The sequence below is a fragment of the Phyllopteryx taeniolatus genome, chromosome 3 (assembly GCF_024500385.1).
Source record: "Phyllopteryx taeniolatus isolate TA_2022b chromosome 3, UOR_Ptae_1.2, whole genome shotgun sequence".
In the NCBI taxonomy this organism is placed as follows: Eukaryota; Metazoa; Chordata; class Actinopteri; order Syngnathiformes; family Syngnathidae; genus Phyllopteryx; species Phyllopteryx taeniolatus.
Genome location: NC_084504.1, coordinates 11,085,952 through 11,102,371, shown reverse-complemented (window position 1 = coordinate 11,102,371; position 16,420 = coordinate 11,085,952). Strand labels below are relative to the sequence as shown.

At 38.9% G+C, this 16,420-nt stretch overlaps 1 protein-coding gene across 7 annotated transcripts in view; it reads right to left on the bottom strand.

The window, feature by feature from the left end:
* Positions 1-1,412: 1,412 nt before the first annotated feature.
* Positions 1,413-16,420, bottom strand: part of LOC133475735 (SH2 domain-containing protein 3C-like) — a 30,685-nt gene continuing 15,677 nt past the window's right edge. For 4 of the 7 annotated variants that reach the window (XM_061769063.1, XM_061769061.1, XM_061769066.1 and 1 more), the window contains 6 exons: positions 10,044-10,381; positions 8,261-8,376; positions 6,386-6,557; positions 5,662-5,773; positions 3,614-3,844; positions 1,413-2,671 (listed from right to left, as the gene is read on the bottom strand). In XM_061769063.1, the coding sequence (XP_061625047.1) occupies positions 2,508-2,671; positions 3,614-3,844; positions 5,662-5,773; positions 6,386-6,557; positions 8,261-8,376; positions 10,044-10,381 (1,133 nt within the window). In that variant the 3' untranslated portion in view covers positions 1,413-2,507. The other 3 variants (XM_061769064.1, XM_061769065.1, XM_061769067.1) reach the window with 3 other exon arrangements.

Sequence of the window (16,420 nt, the reverse complement as noted above, 5' to 3'; positions counted from 1 at the left end):
AGGAATAAATCACTCTATTTACACAATTGTATTGATAATAACACAATTTATGTGACAGACTTACTTAACCCTAATGGCCAACTCCTTAGTTATCATGATTTTCTTACAGAAAAAGCATTCCCTATCAAATTTAAATAATTTCCTTCACTATTCAACTCTATCTCCAGTGGAATATTAGAAATAATGAAAAGATATAAAAAGTAGAATGAGCAACCTGTAACTCTTAATACTCTGTTTATAAATTGTAATGACATTCTGAGAAAAAAAATGTACCAACAAACATATCAGCAAATCCTTCTACAAAGCTAGGAAAATAATGCCGCGTGGGATCTTTTGAGAGAAATGCTCCATTTATGAATATTAATTGGAGTACAGGTACATCTCAATAAATTAAAGTAAAGTAGAAAACTTCACTGTGTTCAGTACACATACATTATATAGATTCAGTACATACTTAGGAAAATACTTTTCACAGGCCAAATTCCTGCCTAATTTCTACATTAGAAATCATTTCCATTGTTTCTGGATTGTTAGTTATGTAATATTTTAATTTCTAGAGGTGGTGAATTTTGGATATTCATTTGCTGCAAGCAATCATACATACTGTATATATTTAAAAAAATATATGAATTTGGCACAAATCTGATTCCATAGTTTGCTAATCTTCTTTTTTTGTTTGCGATTTAAAACGTTTTGTGTGATTCTTTTTGGCACAAATCGGATTCCATACAGTAAGAGTTTCACTTTTTGAATTGTACTACCTAACTCAATTATGTTTCTGACACTATTCTTATTTATTGAGTTGTACTTAGCTGTAAGGTGAGGTTTGAATTGCGTTCTGTTAAATGCTAATTCAAATTCATTAAAACCATTATATTTAAGGCAGCACGGTGGAAGACTGGTTTGCATGTCTGCCTCACAGTTGTGAGGACCCGGGTTCAAATCCGGCCTCACCTGTGTGGAGTTGCCATGTTGTCCTCGTGCCTGCATGGGTTTTCTCTAAGTACTCCGTTTTCTTCCCACATTCCCAAAACATGCGTGGTAGGTTAATTGGACTAAATTGCCCGTAGGTGTGAATGTGAGTGCGAATGGTTGTTTGTTCATATGTGCCCTGCGATTGGCTGGCGACCAGTTCAGGGTGTTCCCCACCGCTCGCCCAAAGTTAGCTGGGATAGGCTCCAGCACGCCCGTGTCCTTAGTGAGGATAAGCGGTACGGAACATGGATGAATGGCATTATAATTAAAATGAGTAGAATAACTCCAATATGAATAAATTTGATACATCTTGAATACATCAAAGGCCAAAGGTGTCACATTTAAAATCATAATTAGGTTGCATTAATTTTTGGACCGAATGTTGACTTTTGTTAAAGGTTTGTGTAAATTATCAAAAATTACATTTCAACTGTGAATGAAATTGACTATTTATTAATCAAGTGAAACACAACATAAAAAAAACATAGTCCAGGTTTAATACATTTCATTTATACAGACAGTAAATACTGTACATCTGAATGTGCTGGTAGACATATTAGTAGTTTTTACAGTATGTACTTATCTCGGTCATAATATTAGCCAATTGAAAAACATTGTACCAGATGATTAAAGTTAAAAAAAAAAAAATTAAAAAAAACGTTTGAAAATGTTACTCTTATGTGTTATGGACACATGATAACAGGGTAATGGAGGTCCCACCTTCAGTTTTTAATACCATGAATCCATAGAACCACAAGTTCTATATGCTCAATTTCTATAGGTTCTGACTGTCTGTGAGGCAGTGAAGGTGTCTGGGGGCCAAAGGCTTATTTTTACACTTGCATGACAGTTTATAGTAAGAAATGACAAGTTGTTTTATTGTTTTTATGTTTTGATATTAAATTACACTGGTTAAAACTTCTTTTTGACAGTTAAAATCATTTAAAACATATGTTCTAATGCAATTTTTAAAAAGGACAAATGGCCAGGTCGTTTGTAGATAAGGTAAAAAAATATATAAAATATATCCATTTGCTTTTTAAAAAAAAAATCAATTTGATTATAACATATACGGCAATTATGTAATGATGAAAATGAATGTAAAGTGTGCTTTGTGCAATATTATTTTATGAATATTTTTTTTATTATTGACCACAAATCAAGTAAGCAGTTGATTAATAAAATAAATAAAACAATCCATGTATGTACTGTAAACATGTTTTATTTTACTATTTTAAAATGGATGATCAACAATAAATGAATTAATTATTAGAAATATTTTTTAATAATAAATTAATGAATAAAGCCCTACATTTAAAAAATGTAATGACAACATTTCAATGAACCAATTTTAGGAAACAAAATCTACAGCTCTCAGTAACATAGATTAGGGTTTGCTGCATGAGCACTACAGCCAAATGGAGAATGCAGGTAATGATTCCGCTACCTCCCAAACACTAAGCACATCCACTACCAATTGAGCTAATGCCCAAGGAAATGTGGGCCATGTCTTATCTGTAGGGTTTCGTTTCTCAGTGCAGCGGCGGCTCCAGCCTGTTGGACAAGGCGCTCAGCACTTGGTTGAATTTGGCATAGCGCCGCACCTGGCTCTCCACCGCTCCCCTGCTCCCCCACAGCAGCCGCATCTGGAAGTCCGTGCGGAAGACCTCCGAGATGTCTGACTGCTCCTGGAAGTCTGCAACAGGAAGAATTTCTCATGGATCGCTGCGCTGCAGCATACTGTCAGCTGTTCCTAATATTGTGGCAGGTGCCTGTGCCTGCGCATGTCAGGATGGCCCTGCGGTCTTGGTCAAGGCGCTACGTTCAGGTCGTAGTCTGTTCTGTAGCTGTGGGTTGAAATTCCACTTGACAAACATATTGGAGAGATACCCGCACACAACTGACCACCACATGCATAGCAATATTAATTTTTTTTTGCATTATATATAATAAACCACTGCAAACTACAAACACAAAATGTATTCATATTTATACTATGTATTACATATTTCATCATTTTCAAATTCATCATTAATAACCTTTTGAAAATATTTTATTTAAAACCTAGTTCAAATTCAATAATTTAATAATTACCATTTTTAATTGCAATGAATCTAATAACCATGGCAAACTACAACCATGCCAAGAAAGATATTTTCATTGAATGTTTCAATTAAGTACATTTATTTACATAAATAAACTGGTTAATCATAATATTTTACTTTATTACAAAATACACTTAAATTAGTTTAAAATAGTGCATTTCAATGTATTCATTAATTAAATAATGTTTTTAGAAATTCTATACTACCAAAATAGTAAAACTCAAACTACAATACAATCAGATTTTTTAAATTCATTTTTAAAATTAAGATTTAAATAAATGAAGAGTATTATTATTAATAATAACTCCATTAAAATACCCTTTTCAAGATTCAAGTTGAATTAATGAATGACTATTTGTACATTACAAAAACAAACAAAAAACCTTTATTTGATTTTATCTACATTAATGAGTTAAAACAATGTATAACTTTAAACAAAATGGTGGTGATTTATAAATTGAAATACTTTATTCATATTTATTTGCTAATACCTTTAACATTATATGTTTTATTTTTGACTGGTCTTTTCCTACCTTGCAGTTTGTTGCGGGCGTTGGCGGCGTAGACGGCACCGAGATGGGCGGCGCTCCTGGCGGCCGCCAAGTGGAACATGAGCACGTCCACGTCCACGCCGGCCTCCGCCATCTCCCGTGCCTCGCCCCCCTCACGCTCGTCAGCCCCCTCGCCCACAGCCGCACTCTTCTCCAGCAGACACAGCAGCGGCAGGACGTGAGGGAAGGTGGTCCCGGACGCAGGGCAGCTTTCTGTATTGCACACATACAGGACGGCCCTCATGTAGACTTTTTGTCAACAAATAATGCTTTCAAGGCAAAACATAACATTTTCATTACCTAATGTAGCCTTTTTGTGGACAAAAAGCCTTTTTTTTTTAATGGCAAAATATCATGTTTTTGTGTCCTAATGCATCCTTTTACTTCACAAATAATGTTTTATTGGCCATTCATAGCCATTCCTGTAGCCTCTTTGTAAACCGCGTTTTAACGGCAACGTTTGTATTTTTTGTTGCATAATATAGCCATCTTGTGATCAAATAATGTTTTCAATGCAAAACAACATTTTCATAAAATACCTTTTGTGAACAAATAGCGAGGTGTAGTTTTTAAAAAATCTAATGTTTTTGTGGGTAATATCGGCTTTTATAAAAAGACAGTGTTTTTGATGCAAAAAATAATAATAATTCATAGCCTATTGTAGTCTTTTTTGTAAACAAATATAGTGTTTTAATGCTTACAACTAGTTCAATTTTGAGTAAAAAAAAAAAAAGAAATGTAATGTGTTTTTTTTGCGGGCTGCCGGTATTAATGTCTTTAATGACCAAATATCCCATTTACATGGAACACTAACATCTTTTTTAAGTTGAGTTTGTGGTCTAACATTTTGTTGCATTTCCATAGAAAATTACCAGTGTCCTTGCCAAATTCATATTATCATAGTGTTTTTATGACAATATATAATCATTGCATTGGTGGCTGCATACAGAATTTTGCTTTTTCCATCCATGCTAACAGGAACTTGTCCCAGTCTGTCAATCTCACTACCTCTCGCATGCTAAGCGAGCCCCCTACCATTTGAGGTAATTTCCCATACAGTTAGCTCTTGGCCAGTAAACATGTTCGGAGTTTTATCTTATCATTAAGCTCCAAGGTTTATTCCCAAGCACTTCCAGTCTAATACTCAGGGGAAAGGACTTATACTGTTTGTTTGACTTGTACTGTTAGACTTTTTGTGAGCAAATATACAGTAGTGTTTTAAGGGCTAAATGTTGGCTAAAAAACGTAACATTTGAATAGGTTAATGTAGCCTTTTTGTGAAAAAATGTAGTGTTTCAATTGCAATCTAACTTTTTCAAACACCGTGATCGATCACCTTTTTGTAAGCAAATAGTGTTTGATTGGTAAATATTGTATTTACATGGGGCCTGACCTAGCCTGTCTGTTTACAAATCTCTCATATTAATGAGAAATAGTACAATTGTTATGTTTTTGCGGCTTTAGATCACCTTTTCTTGAAAAAAATTGTGTTTTCATGTTCATGTTCAAGTATGTTTTGCAAAAAAAAATAATTTGGCTAAATATTGTACTTACATGGGACCCTACCCCATTTGATTATCTTCTTTCATATGAATGGCAAAATGTTTTTTTTTTAATCCTAATATAGCCTTTTTCTTAACAAGAAATTCTTTATATACATCTTTATATACTAATGTAGTCTTTTTGTGAGTAAATACAGTATTTCAACAGCAAAATTTGGCCTTTCATGGCAAAAAATACTCTTTTTGTGGTGTAATATATCGTTTTCCTGAAGTTTGACAAAATAAAACGGTTCAAGCCTGTAGCCTGAGCAAATGTAGTACTCTGCTGAGTGACAGTTCATGCTGAGGGAACAAGCCATAATTCAAATGATAGAGCGCTCGCTTAGCATGTGAGAGGTAGTGGGATCAATGCCCGCATTCTCCAACTTGTTGCTCCACTCAATTGTGGTCTAAGAGGGACACATTTTGCGGCGTTGGACATTATTAAGCAGACATACAGTGAGTATATGGTGTCCAAACGTGGTGTACCTCGGCCCTCGTTCAGACTCTTCATGAAGGGCCGTAGAGTTTTCTCGTACAGAACGGCGTCCTCTGTGTGCCGCTGCCGTAATGCCGTCCACGTCTGCTCCAGGCGAGTCACCTGGATAGTGGTTGGTGTTTATATCAGATTCCTGGTTGTGATCAACCATGACTTTCTGTCCCTGGTGGTCTAGTGGCCAGGATTCGGTGCTCTCACCGCCGCGGCCCGGGTTATGCAACAGCTGTGGATAACTGTTAAATCTTTCCGTCAGCAGCTCCTTTCACATGAGTTTGTGCAAAAAAAGCCCAATCTCATTCCTTATTGGGACCTTTCGTCCTGCATTCAAGGTATCACTATGGAATGGGAACTGTGGGAAAAGCCAGCCAGGAGCCCCTTTCAGAGTTTACACACAAATTGCAGCGAACTCAGTGATTGCTGCCTTTCCCACAGTAACTAAACATGAACGCAATCCCTGTGTGATCTAGTGGTTCGATTCCCGGTCAGGGAGCTAGCCTTTTTATGCAGCTGCTGTGGAAATCCTCCTTTTCATTCCATATCAGTACCTTTCACACAGAACACAGGAAGTGTGAAAGGGGCTTTATACACAAGTATGTTTTGCAAAAAAAAATGCTTCATCACACTGTTTCGTGTTAGTACATTAGACACAGAGCAGCGGTAAAGAAAAAGGCCTCCTTTCACACTGTAAATGGGGCTTTACTAAGTGCAATTTACCTGAGGCAGCTCCAGCGCTCTCATGACGGCAGAGAATCCGAACATGTTGCCCATGTTGCTCTTGAGCTCGGCGGCAATGCCGATCATTCTGTCCAGAACGCAGGCTCGCTCTTCGATGGTGCCGGTGCACCCTAAGACATTGACGGCCAACATGGTGGCCATCGTGTGCAGCCTGTGTGACACATACACCAGAAGAGTAAGACAGTTTGATGTAATTTTTTTTATAGGGATCACTGCCTCCTGGAATTTCTTTTGAAAATTCATTTTGGTTTAAGAGGACAATTTGGCCATTTGAGTTTTTGATGCAAACTAAATGTTGTCACAATTCAGTGTTGTCCATCTATCTGGCTTCTTGAGACTTTTTTTTATTTTTTTTATGGGTATGCCCATGATAGACATTCAACCAAATTTCCTGTTGCTATCAATGAAACAGTTCTTGGGCCATTTCTAGGGTTCTTCGAATGCAAATTTGGCCAACAGAGTTTTGAAAAGACGGCATCCAAAAGCAATTTCATTTTGCTACATGAAATTTAGTAGACATGTCTATCATGAGTAGACGCACAAAAAAGTTTCAAGAAACCATGCCCAAATAGACACAGGCCATTTTAAGGTCAATTCTGTGATAAAAATTCAAATTTGTCATAATTCAGTGTTGTAGTTCGGTAGTATTCAGACATTTAGCATCTAGGAGTAAGTTTTTGAAGGACCTCTGAAAATGGTTGAAATAACCACAAAAGGGTGGCTTCAAACCAGAATTCAGAGACTTTCTATGCCTTTTCGGGTATGACTTATTGAGACTTTTTTGTGGGTCTACATTTGGCAGACATCCATTTTCTGTACCGCTTCCCCTCACTAGGGTCGCAAGCGTGCTGGAGCCTATCCCAGCTATTATCAGGCAGGGGGCGGTGTTCACCCTCAACTGGTTGCAGCCAATCGCAGGGCACATAGAAACAAACAACCATTCGCACACAAATTCACACCTATGGGCAATTTAGAGATGTCAATTAACCTACCATGCATGTTTTTGGGATGTGGGAGGAAACCGGAGAAAACCCACGCAGGCACGGGGACAACATGCAAACTCCACACAGGCGAGGGTGGGATTTGAACCCCGGTCCTCAGAACAGTGAGGCGGATGTGCTAATCAGTCGTCCACCGTGCCACCTACATTTGGCAGATATGTATATCGAATTTCATGTTGCTATGTAAAGCTGTCTGGGGGCTTAATTTAAAAAAATATCTAAGGACCCCTGGAAATGGTATAAAATGACCCTAAAATGGCCGCTTTGAACCAAAATGGCAGACATCCTGTGGATTTCAGATATGGCTTCCTGACACATTTTGGTGTCTTCTTGTGATGTACATGGATATTACATTTCATGTTGCTCAGTGTTTTTAAAACAATCTTTGAAGGATCTCTGCTCACAATGATCCTAAAATGGCCACTTTGAACAAAGTTGGCATGCTTCCTGTGTCTTTTCGTGAATGGCTTCTTTAGACTCTCATGAGTCGACTCACGATAGTCATGTATATAAAACCTCATGTTGCTCAGTGAAACTGGCTTCAGGAGCTTGATTTTCAAACAATTCTTTGGGTTAAGTTGAGGCCAAATTCCCCCTAAAATGGCTGCTTTGAGCCAAAATGATACTTATGTCTTTTTGGGCTTGGCTTCTTGAGACTTGTTTGTAGGTGTAGTCATGATAGACACGCCTACCAAATTTCATGATTCCAAGTAAAACTGGCTTTGGGGGCTGAATTTTAATGTTTTTTTTACTTTTCTGGGGGTGCTACATAGTCACAAACATATAGGTGCCTATGGGAAAGCCTTCAAAATGTTGTCAGGCGAAGTAGTTTGTGTGTCTGGGTGCAACTTGCCTCTCAAGCAGGTCCAATCTGAGCTGCTGTCCATGCGGCAGTGTGAGCAGCTCCACCCCTGAGCTGACTCCCATCATCCTTTGCGCCTCCGGCTGCACATCCAGGATGCGAGCAACCTATTAGAGACAAAAAGTGCCAAGTCATCATCATTTCACTTACCATAGGCAAGGCAAAGTAAGGTAGCTTTATTTCTATCACGTATTTATCGCATAGACAGGCTGAACAAAACGGGTTCAACAACCGGCCCTTGAGGAACCTCATATGTCATGGCCATTCAATTCGATTGTAAACTTCCAATGGTGACAAAATAAATCAATCCTTCCAAGCAGGACCTGAACCTGAACCTTTTCATCATTTAGCACTCTGATAAGTGCTGATTCTGTACTGTGATGAGGTCGGAGATAGGGGACTCGATTCAAATGACTTGACTGAAGTCGACTCGAGTTGCCAGTTTTATGACTTGCGACTTGCTTGCCAAATATGAAACAAAAAATAAATAAATAATTTGCACCGGCATTACCAGATAACTAGCAACCCTTTATTGCTCAGTGACTGTTTTTGTCAATGTCTTTATGTGCTCAAAAGTATTCTCTGTCAATTGACTGTCTGTCGTCGTACCGGAGCGGCTCCAACTACCGGAGACAAATTCCCTGTGTATTTTTTGGACATACTTGACAAATAAGAATGATTCTGACTTGACTTTGACTTGGTAGCCAAGAGACTTGACTTGACTTTAACTTGAACTACATGATTTGACATGTCATCTCGTTTAGAGTTGTAAATCTGCATTTTAATTGAGTCAGTTTGGTTTTTTCTTTTTTTTCTGGAAGAAAGAAACAATTTTTGGGGGGGTCATTTGCGCCAACCTGGCAATACAGTCTGCGTCGTTGCACACTTGCCGTTGTTGCGCACTTGCCAGTATGACATAGCCTCCAAAGATCATACAGTTTGGATTATGGATTATTAAGGATTATGTTGTACAAGGTACAAGGTATTTTTATTCTCAATTCTTCAATATGCGTAACACATACAAGGGGTTGAAATTACGGTACTCAAGGGCCCGCGGTGCTACAAAAGACAGTACAAATAATAAAAGCTAAATAAACTATAGTATATACAGTATAAGAAGTATTAATTGAATGTGCAAATATAAAAGATCAGGTGACGTCTGCAACATAGTCAAGGTCAGAGAACTAAGGCAAATAAGACATTTATAAATTAGATGACAAAACCCCAATGCAGCTAAAGTGGCTGGTGCAACCCTGAGTCTAGTGTGAGTGTGTGCGTGTGTGTGCATGCGTGCGTGCGTGTATTGTGTGTGCGTGAGTGTGTGTGCAGCTACATGTTTGCGTCAGAGTTCAGAGTTCAGGTGGGCAGAGAACAGAAGAGGTAGAGGGGGCAGAGCGGGCTTTGAGACTGAGTCGGCTAGTCGGCTGGTTTTTGGGGGAAAAAATTTTGAAAAATATTTTATTACCACTCCAATATATATGTTGCGACTGGAGCAAGATCGTATGACTTGACTTGCGACTTGCTTAAACCAAGTAATGACTTGAATTTAAGCGCGACTCGACTCGACTTGCTTGATTTTTTTACTGCAGTGACTTAGGACTTGCACATATGTGACTTACTCCCAACTCTGCATCTAACTCTTCAGTTTTGCTCATTCAGATTACATTTAAATGTATTTTAATCCCTAAGTGTTACTCTTGTTTTTGTTCCAACCTATGTCTGTCTGTCTATCTATCTATCTATCTATCTATCTATAGATAGGCAGGGTCAGTACCGTGCAGTCCCACTTGGTGATGTGTTGGGCGGCCGTCTGGGGGTCCGCCCCAGCCAGGAGCTCCTTCACCCGCTGCAGGATGCCCACCTCCAGGGGTTTGTTCTCCCCGGGCATCAGTGGCGAACAGTAACTGGTGGGCGTGAACGACGACACGGTCTCCACTGCGGGAGGGAGAAAAACGTCCACTGCTCTCGGACCCTCCTCGGCACGGAGTCTCTCCACATAGCTCTGGGGGCCCGGGTAGAGCTCTGTGTAGCAGCTGCTGTCCGAGTCTGGAGGCTCGGTGTCTTGGTCGGGTTCAGGAAGAGAATGATCCAAATTTCTGACTGACTGGAGAGCTGCAGAAGGAAGAATTACAACATAGGTGTGAAACAGTTAACAGAAACAATAGCCTATTTCATACTGGTTGTTTAAGCCTTTATTATAGGAAAATGACAATGACGCCAACCCACATTCTACACGTGTTACAACAGTGTGACTTCGTAGTAAAAAAAGTGTGAGAACTAGACTGGGCTGCAAGCAGTCCAGACCAGTGTCACATTGAAAACGTGTGGCACATTATGAAGCGTGAAATATGACAACAGAGACCACTGACTGTTGAGCAACTTAAGTTGTACATCAAGCAAGAACGGGAATGGATTCCACCTACAAAGCAATAACAATTAGTGTCCTCAGGTCCCAAACGCTTATTGAGTGTTGTTAAAAGGAAAACACCGTGGTAAACGTTTGAAAATCGGTGTATTCTGTTTATATTTACGTTTTTACACAATGTCCCAGTCATTCATTGGATTTGGGGTCTGTACTTTAAGGACACCTTTATGTCATTTCAATAATTACAAGATACATTTCGACGACCAGTCATTTTTTTAGATATCTTCAATTGCGAAATTATGTTTGCTTTCTCTTGCCGCAATTTGAGAGAGCCAAGCCCGATTCTTTGGACAAATGCCTAAGTGAGTAGGTGAGGGCCCGAACAAAGAATTTCACTTTAATGTACAGTGCCATGAAAACATATTGGCCCCGTTCTCAAATTCGTAAATTTTTGCATAGTTTCCCCACCTTATTGCTTAAGATCATCAAACTAATGTAAATATCAGACAAAGATAACCCAGGTAAACATAAAATGCTGTTCAAAGTTACCTGGCTTTGTCTGAAAAAGTAATGCTCCAACCCCCTCTCTCCCCCCCAATAAACACACACACACACACAAACACACCTTGAGAAATCATGAATTAACTGAGGCTAATACATTTTTTGGGCTCATTTTCACTGACCACACACAAGCCCTGATTACCTCCAGACCTGTTCAATCAAGAAATCACTTAAGTAGAACCTGTTTGAAAAAATGTAGTCAGCCAAAAGATCTCAAATGGGTGCAACAAAATGCCACAATCGAAAGAAATTCAAGAACAAACAAGAAATAAAGTGCAAAGTGCATTTCTAAAGTGTTAGGACTCCAGCGAACCATGGTGAGAGCCATTATCCTCAAATGAAGAAAACATGGAACACTGATGAAGCTTTCCAGGAGTGGCCAGCCTAAAAAAAGCACTCTGAGAGCACAGCGATGACTCATACAAGAGGTTACAAAGTAATACAGGACAACAGCTAAAGAACTGCAGGTCTCCCTTGCCTCAGTTAAGGTCTGTATTCATGACTCAAAAATGAGGAAGCGACGGGCAAAAAAGGCATTCATGGGAAATGTCCAAAGTCGTAAACCACTGCTGACCAAAATGAACATAAATGCTTATCTGAAAATAAATGCTTTTCTTACTTTTGCAAAAAAAATAAAATCAAAAATGTATAACATCTGAATGATTACCAATACTTTTGGGAGGATATTCTGTGGGCTGACGAGACGAAGGTTGAACTTTTTGGAAGGAGTGTGTCTCGTTACATGTGGCATAAATGTAACACTGTCATGTGTGTGTGTGTGTGTGTCTGTTGCCTTTCTTGGATTGCCTGCCTGTGTACCGACCTATGCCCGTCTATTAAACCTCTCTTTTTGGAAACTGTCCATTTGTTTTGGAGTCGTGCATTTTTGGGTCCTATCCGCTGTTCCGTTCATGACAAACACAACATTTAAGAAAAAGAACATCGTATCAACAGTCAAACATGGTGGTGGTAGTGTGTTGGTCTGGGGCTGCTATGCTCCTTCAGGACCTGGACGACTTGCTGTGATGGCTGCAACCATGAATTCTGCTCTTCCATCCATCCATTATCTGAGCCGCTTCTTCTCACTAGGGTCGCGGGCGTGCTGGAGCCTATCCCAGCTGTCATCGGGCAGGAGGCGGGGTACACCCTGAACTGGTTGCCAGCCAATCGCAGCGCATATACAAACAAACAACCATTCACACTCACAGTCATGCCTACGGGCAATTTAGAGTCTCCAATTAATGCATGTTTTTGGGATGTGGGAGGAAACCGGAGTGCCCGGAGAAAACCCACGCAGGCACGGGGAGAACATGCAAACTCCACACAGGCGGGGACGGGGATTGAACCCCGCACCTCAGAACTGTGAGGCTGATGCTCTAACCAGTCGGCCACTGTGCCGCCTGAATTCTGCTCTTTACCAGAAATTCCTAAAGGAAAATGTTTGGGCATCATTTTGTGACCTCAAGCTGAAGTTCTGGGTTCTGCAGCAGGAGAACAATCCTAAATACAACACCAAGTCAACTTCTGAGTGGCTTAAAAATAACAAAATGAAAGTTTTTGGGTGGGCTAGTCAAAGTCCGGACTTGAATCTGTTTCAAAAGCTGCGCTTGCACGAAAACCCTCTATTGTTGCTGGATTAAAACAATTATGTAAGGAAGAGTGGGCCAAAATATCTCCACAAAGATGTCCAAGACTCATTGCCAGTTATAGAAAACGATTGATTTCAGTTGTTGCTGCTGAGGGTGGCCCAACCAGTTATTAGGTTTAGGGGCCATTACTCTTTCACATAGGGCCAGGTAGATTTGATTATTTTTTTTTTTTAAACTTAATCACCATTTAGAAACTGCATTTTATGTTTATTTGGTTCATCTTTGTCTGATATGTACATTTCTTTGATGATCTTAAACATTAAAATGGGGAAACTATGCAAAAAATAGGAATGGGAGGAGGGCGTGCTTGGGACTTTCATTTTTTTGTATTCTGTTTCTAAGCCAGTTTGGACCAATCGGATGTTGTTTACTGCTCACTGATTTTTTTTATTGTTATTCTCCTTGCATCTGGTATTTCTTCTTCTTTTTTTTCCTCTTCCATATATTATTTCATACACTGATTTTTATTGATTTATTTGTATTTTTTTTCCCTTTGATGTCTCCTCTAGGCGGCCCTGTAAAACAAAAACTGAGGCATGAGTCTTGTATGACCTGCATGCGTATTTGATGTTTGTTGCTCCTGATAAAAATATTTGAAAAATAGAAACCGGTCACCTCTCTCACACCGGCCATCTAAGAATTTGGAGGACCTTTGGACCACATTTCATAAGTTCACAAGTTAGTAGACGCCATGGAAGACAGTTGTGAAGCAGTTGCCAGAAACCGGTAGCCTCTTTCACCCTGGCCATCTAAGCCTTATTACAGGAAAATGACAACGAATGAATCACTGAACTATTATTAGGTTGTCTAAGCGCAGTTTCTGGTGACTGCTTTACATCTGTGTTGCATGAAGTCCACCAGCTGCAAATTCAAGCACAGGACTACTGGGATGCATGCCACAGTTCCAGACGGTGGTGGAACATAGAATCAGTCAGTCAGAAAGAGTATTGTCTTTCACAAAAGGTAATCTAAGAAGTTGTTGCACTTCATGCAACACAGTTGTGAAGTCGTTGTCAGCAACCGGTAGCCTCTTTCACACAGGCAATCTTAGGTTTGGAGGACCATTGGACTACATTACACAAGTCCAGAGGTTGGTGGACTCTGTGCAACACGTTTGAAGCAGTTGCCAGAAACTGGTAGCCTCTTCCACACTGGCCATCTAAGAAGTTGGTGGACTCCATGCAACACAGATCTGAAGCAGGTCCCAGGAACTGGTAACCTCTTGTACATTCAGCATCTAAGAAAGTGGGGGACTCCATGCTTCAAAGGTGTGAAGCATTTTTCAGAAACAGTAGCCTTTTATCACATTGTCCATCTAAGAAGGTGGACATTCCTCAAGTCCAGAAGTTGGGGGACTCTATGCAAATAGGTGTAAATTATTTGCCATAAACCAGAAGCTTCATTTACACTGGTCATCTAAGCCTTTATTGGAGGAAAATGACAATGAATCACTGAACTAAGATGTACAAGTGCTGTTTCAACCAACTGCTTCACACTGGTGTTACATGGAGTCCACCACCTTCTTCAGTGGTCAATGTAAGCGTGTAAGGTTTGTTCAGGCTGTGCCTTTAAGGTTTAATAATATAGGCAGGTTGACGACATGCAGGAGACCTTCAACTTACGCCACACAAACACACACACACACGCACGCGTACACACACTGATAACCTTTAAGTGTTATTAGGTTCAATGTTACTCTTGTTTTCTGCTCAGTTGACATTAAAATTAAATTAAAAAAAAATCTTACTCTTATTCAAAGTCAGCAAGCATATGATTTTAAAATTGATTGAAAAAAATAATTGCATTTAATCAGGACACTGATTTAATTCCATGCAAGAACATTATTTATTCTCATGAACAATGATACGATTTGATCCAAAAACGATATACGACATACATTACTTAATTAATTAATCTACTGTGATTCATTTTTATGATTCCAATTTTCAAGTTCCAATTTGATTTATGAACGATATTTGGCTCACCTAGAATAATACAATACCATTTAATTGAAAAACGAAATATTTGTACAGTTTTGATTCATTCGATTTTCCAAGTTCAATTTTGATTCACCAATATTTGTGTCAGATTTACAGTGATATGATTGAACCACCGGCACGGTGGACAACTGGTTAGCACATCTGCCTCACAGTTCTGGGGTTCAAATCCCGGCCCCGCCTGTGTGAAGTTTGCATGTTCTCCACGTGCCTGTGTGGGTTTTCTCCGGGCACTCCGGTTTCCTCCCACATCCCGAAAACATGCGCCGGAGGTTGATTGAAGACTTGAAGTTGCCCGTAGGTGTGAATGTGAGTGTGAATGGTTGTTTGTTTCTATGTGCCCTGCGATTGGCTGGGTGTACCCTGCCTCCCGCCCGAAGATAGCTGGGATAGGCTCCAGCAGTCCGTGATCCTTGTAAGGATAAGCGGTAAAGAAAATGGATGGATGGATGATTGAATTCAATAAAGAAATTTCAGCTTACCCAGAACAATACGATAAAATTCCTTTGAAGAACAATATTTGTCTCATTTACAACGATATGATTCAATTCAAGAACGAGACTTGGCTCATCTAGAACCTATGACAATAACAATATGATACAATTCAAACTGAGAATGATAATCGGGAAGTCTAGAACAATACAATTCGATTCAAGAACAATAATTTTCCTATTGATTTATTTTTCTAAGTTGATTCAAGAACGATATTTGGCTGATCTAGAACGATACAATTAGATTTAAGAACGATACTCGCCTTATCTGGAATTTAACAATATGATAAAATTCAAATTAAGAACTATATTTGGCTAATCTAGAATATTACAATTAGAGTTAAGAAAGATACTGTATTAGTCTCTTTACAGTGATACAAGTGGATTCAGGAACGATATTTGTCTCACTGTAAACAATATGATTTGATTCAAGAATCATACGTGGCTCATCTCGAACTTGCCAATTTAATCCTATTAAAAGCAAGAACAATAATTGGCTCATCTAAAACTATAGAATTCAAGTAACAAACTATATATTTCACCAGTTTTTCATCAGTTGCGATTCATTTTTTTCCCCCAAATTCCGATTTGATTCAAGAAGGCTATATGGCTAATCTAGAACAATAAAACTAGATTCAAGAAGAATACTTGGCTCATCTAAAACAATATGATATGATTTTATTCACGGCATGCATGTACGAATACAGTTGCGATACATTATGATCCCTTTGGTTTTCCTAATTCCAATTTGATTCTAAATCTAAGTTACAAGAATAAAACTTGATTAAAAAATGAAATTTCACTCATTCAAAACAATATTTGTCACATTTATGATACAATTCAATTCAAGAACAATATACGAGATGTATCTACAGTTTTGAGTCATTTTTACGAGGCAAGTTTTGATACAATTCAAGAACGGTATCTGGCTCCTTTAGAATAATGGGATTTGTGAATACACTAGCTCTGATAATATTAGCATTTGTTTTATTGGCTTTATCTTCATTATTAAAAGCTGACATTTCCTATTGTGAAACTCATGCGTTTGAAACAAGCACATGCCAATACTGTAATTACTCTAAGTCTTA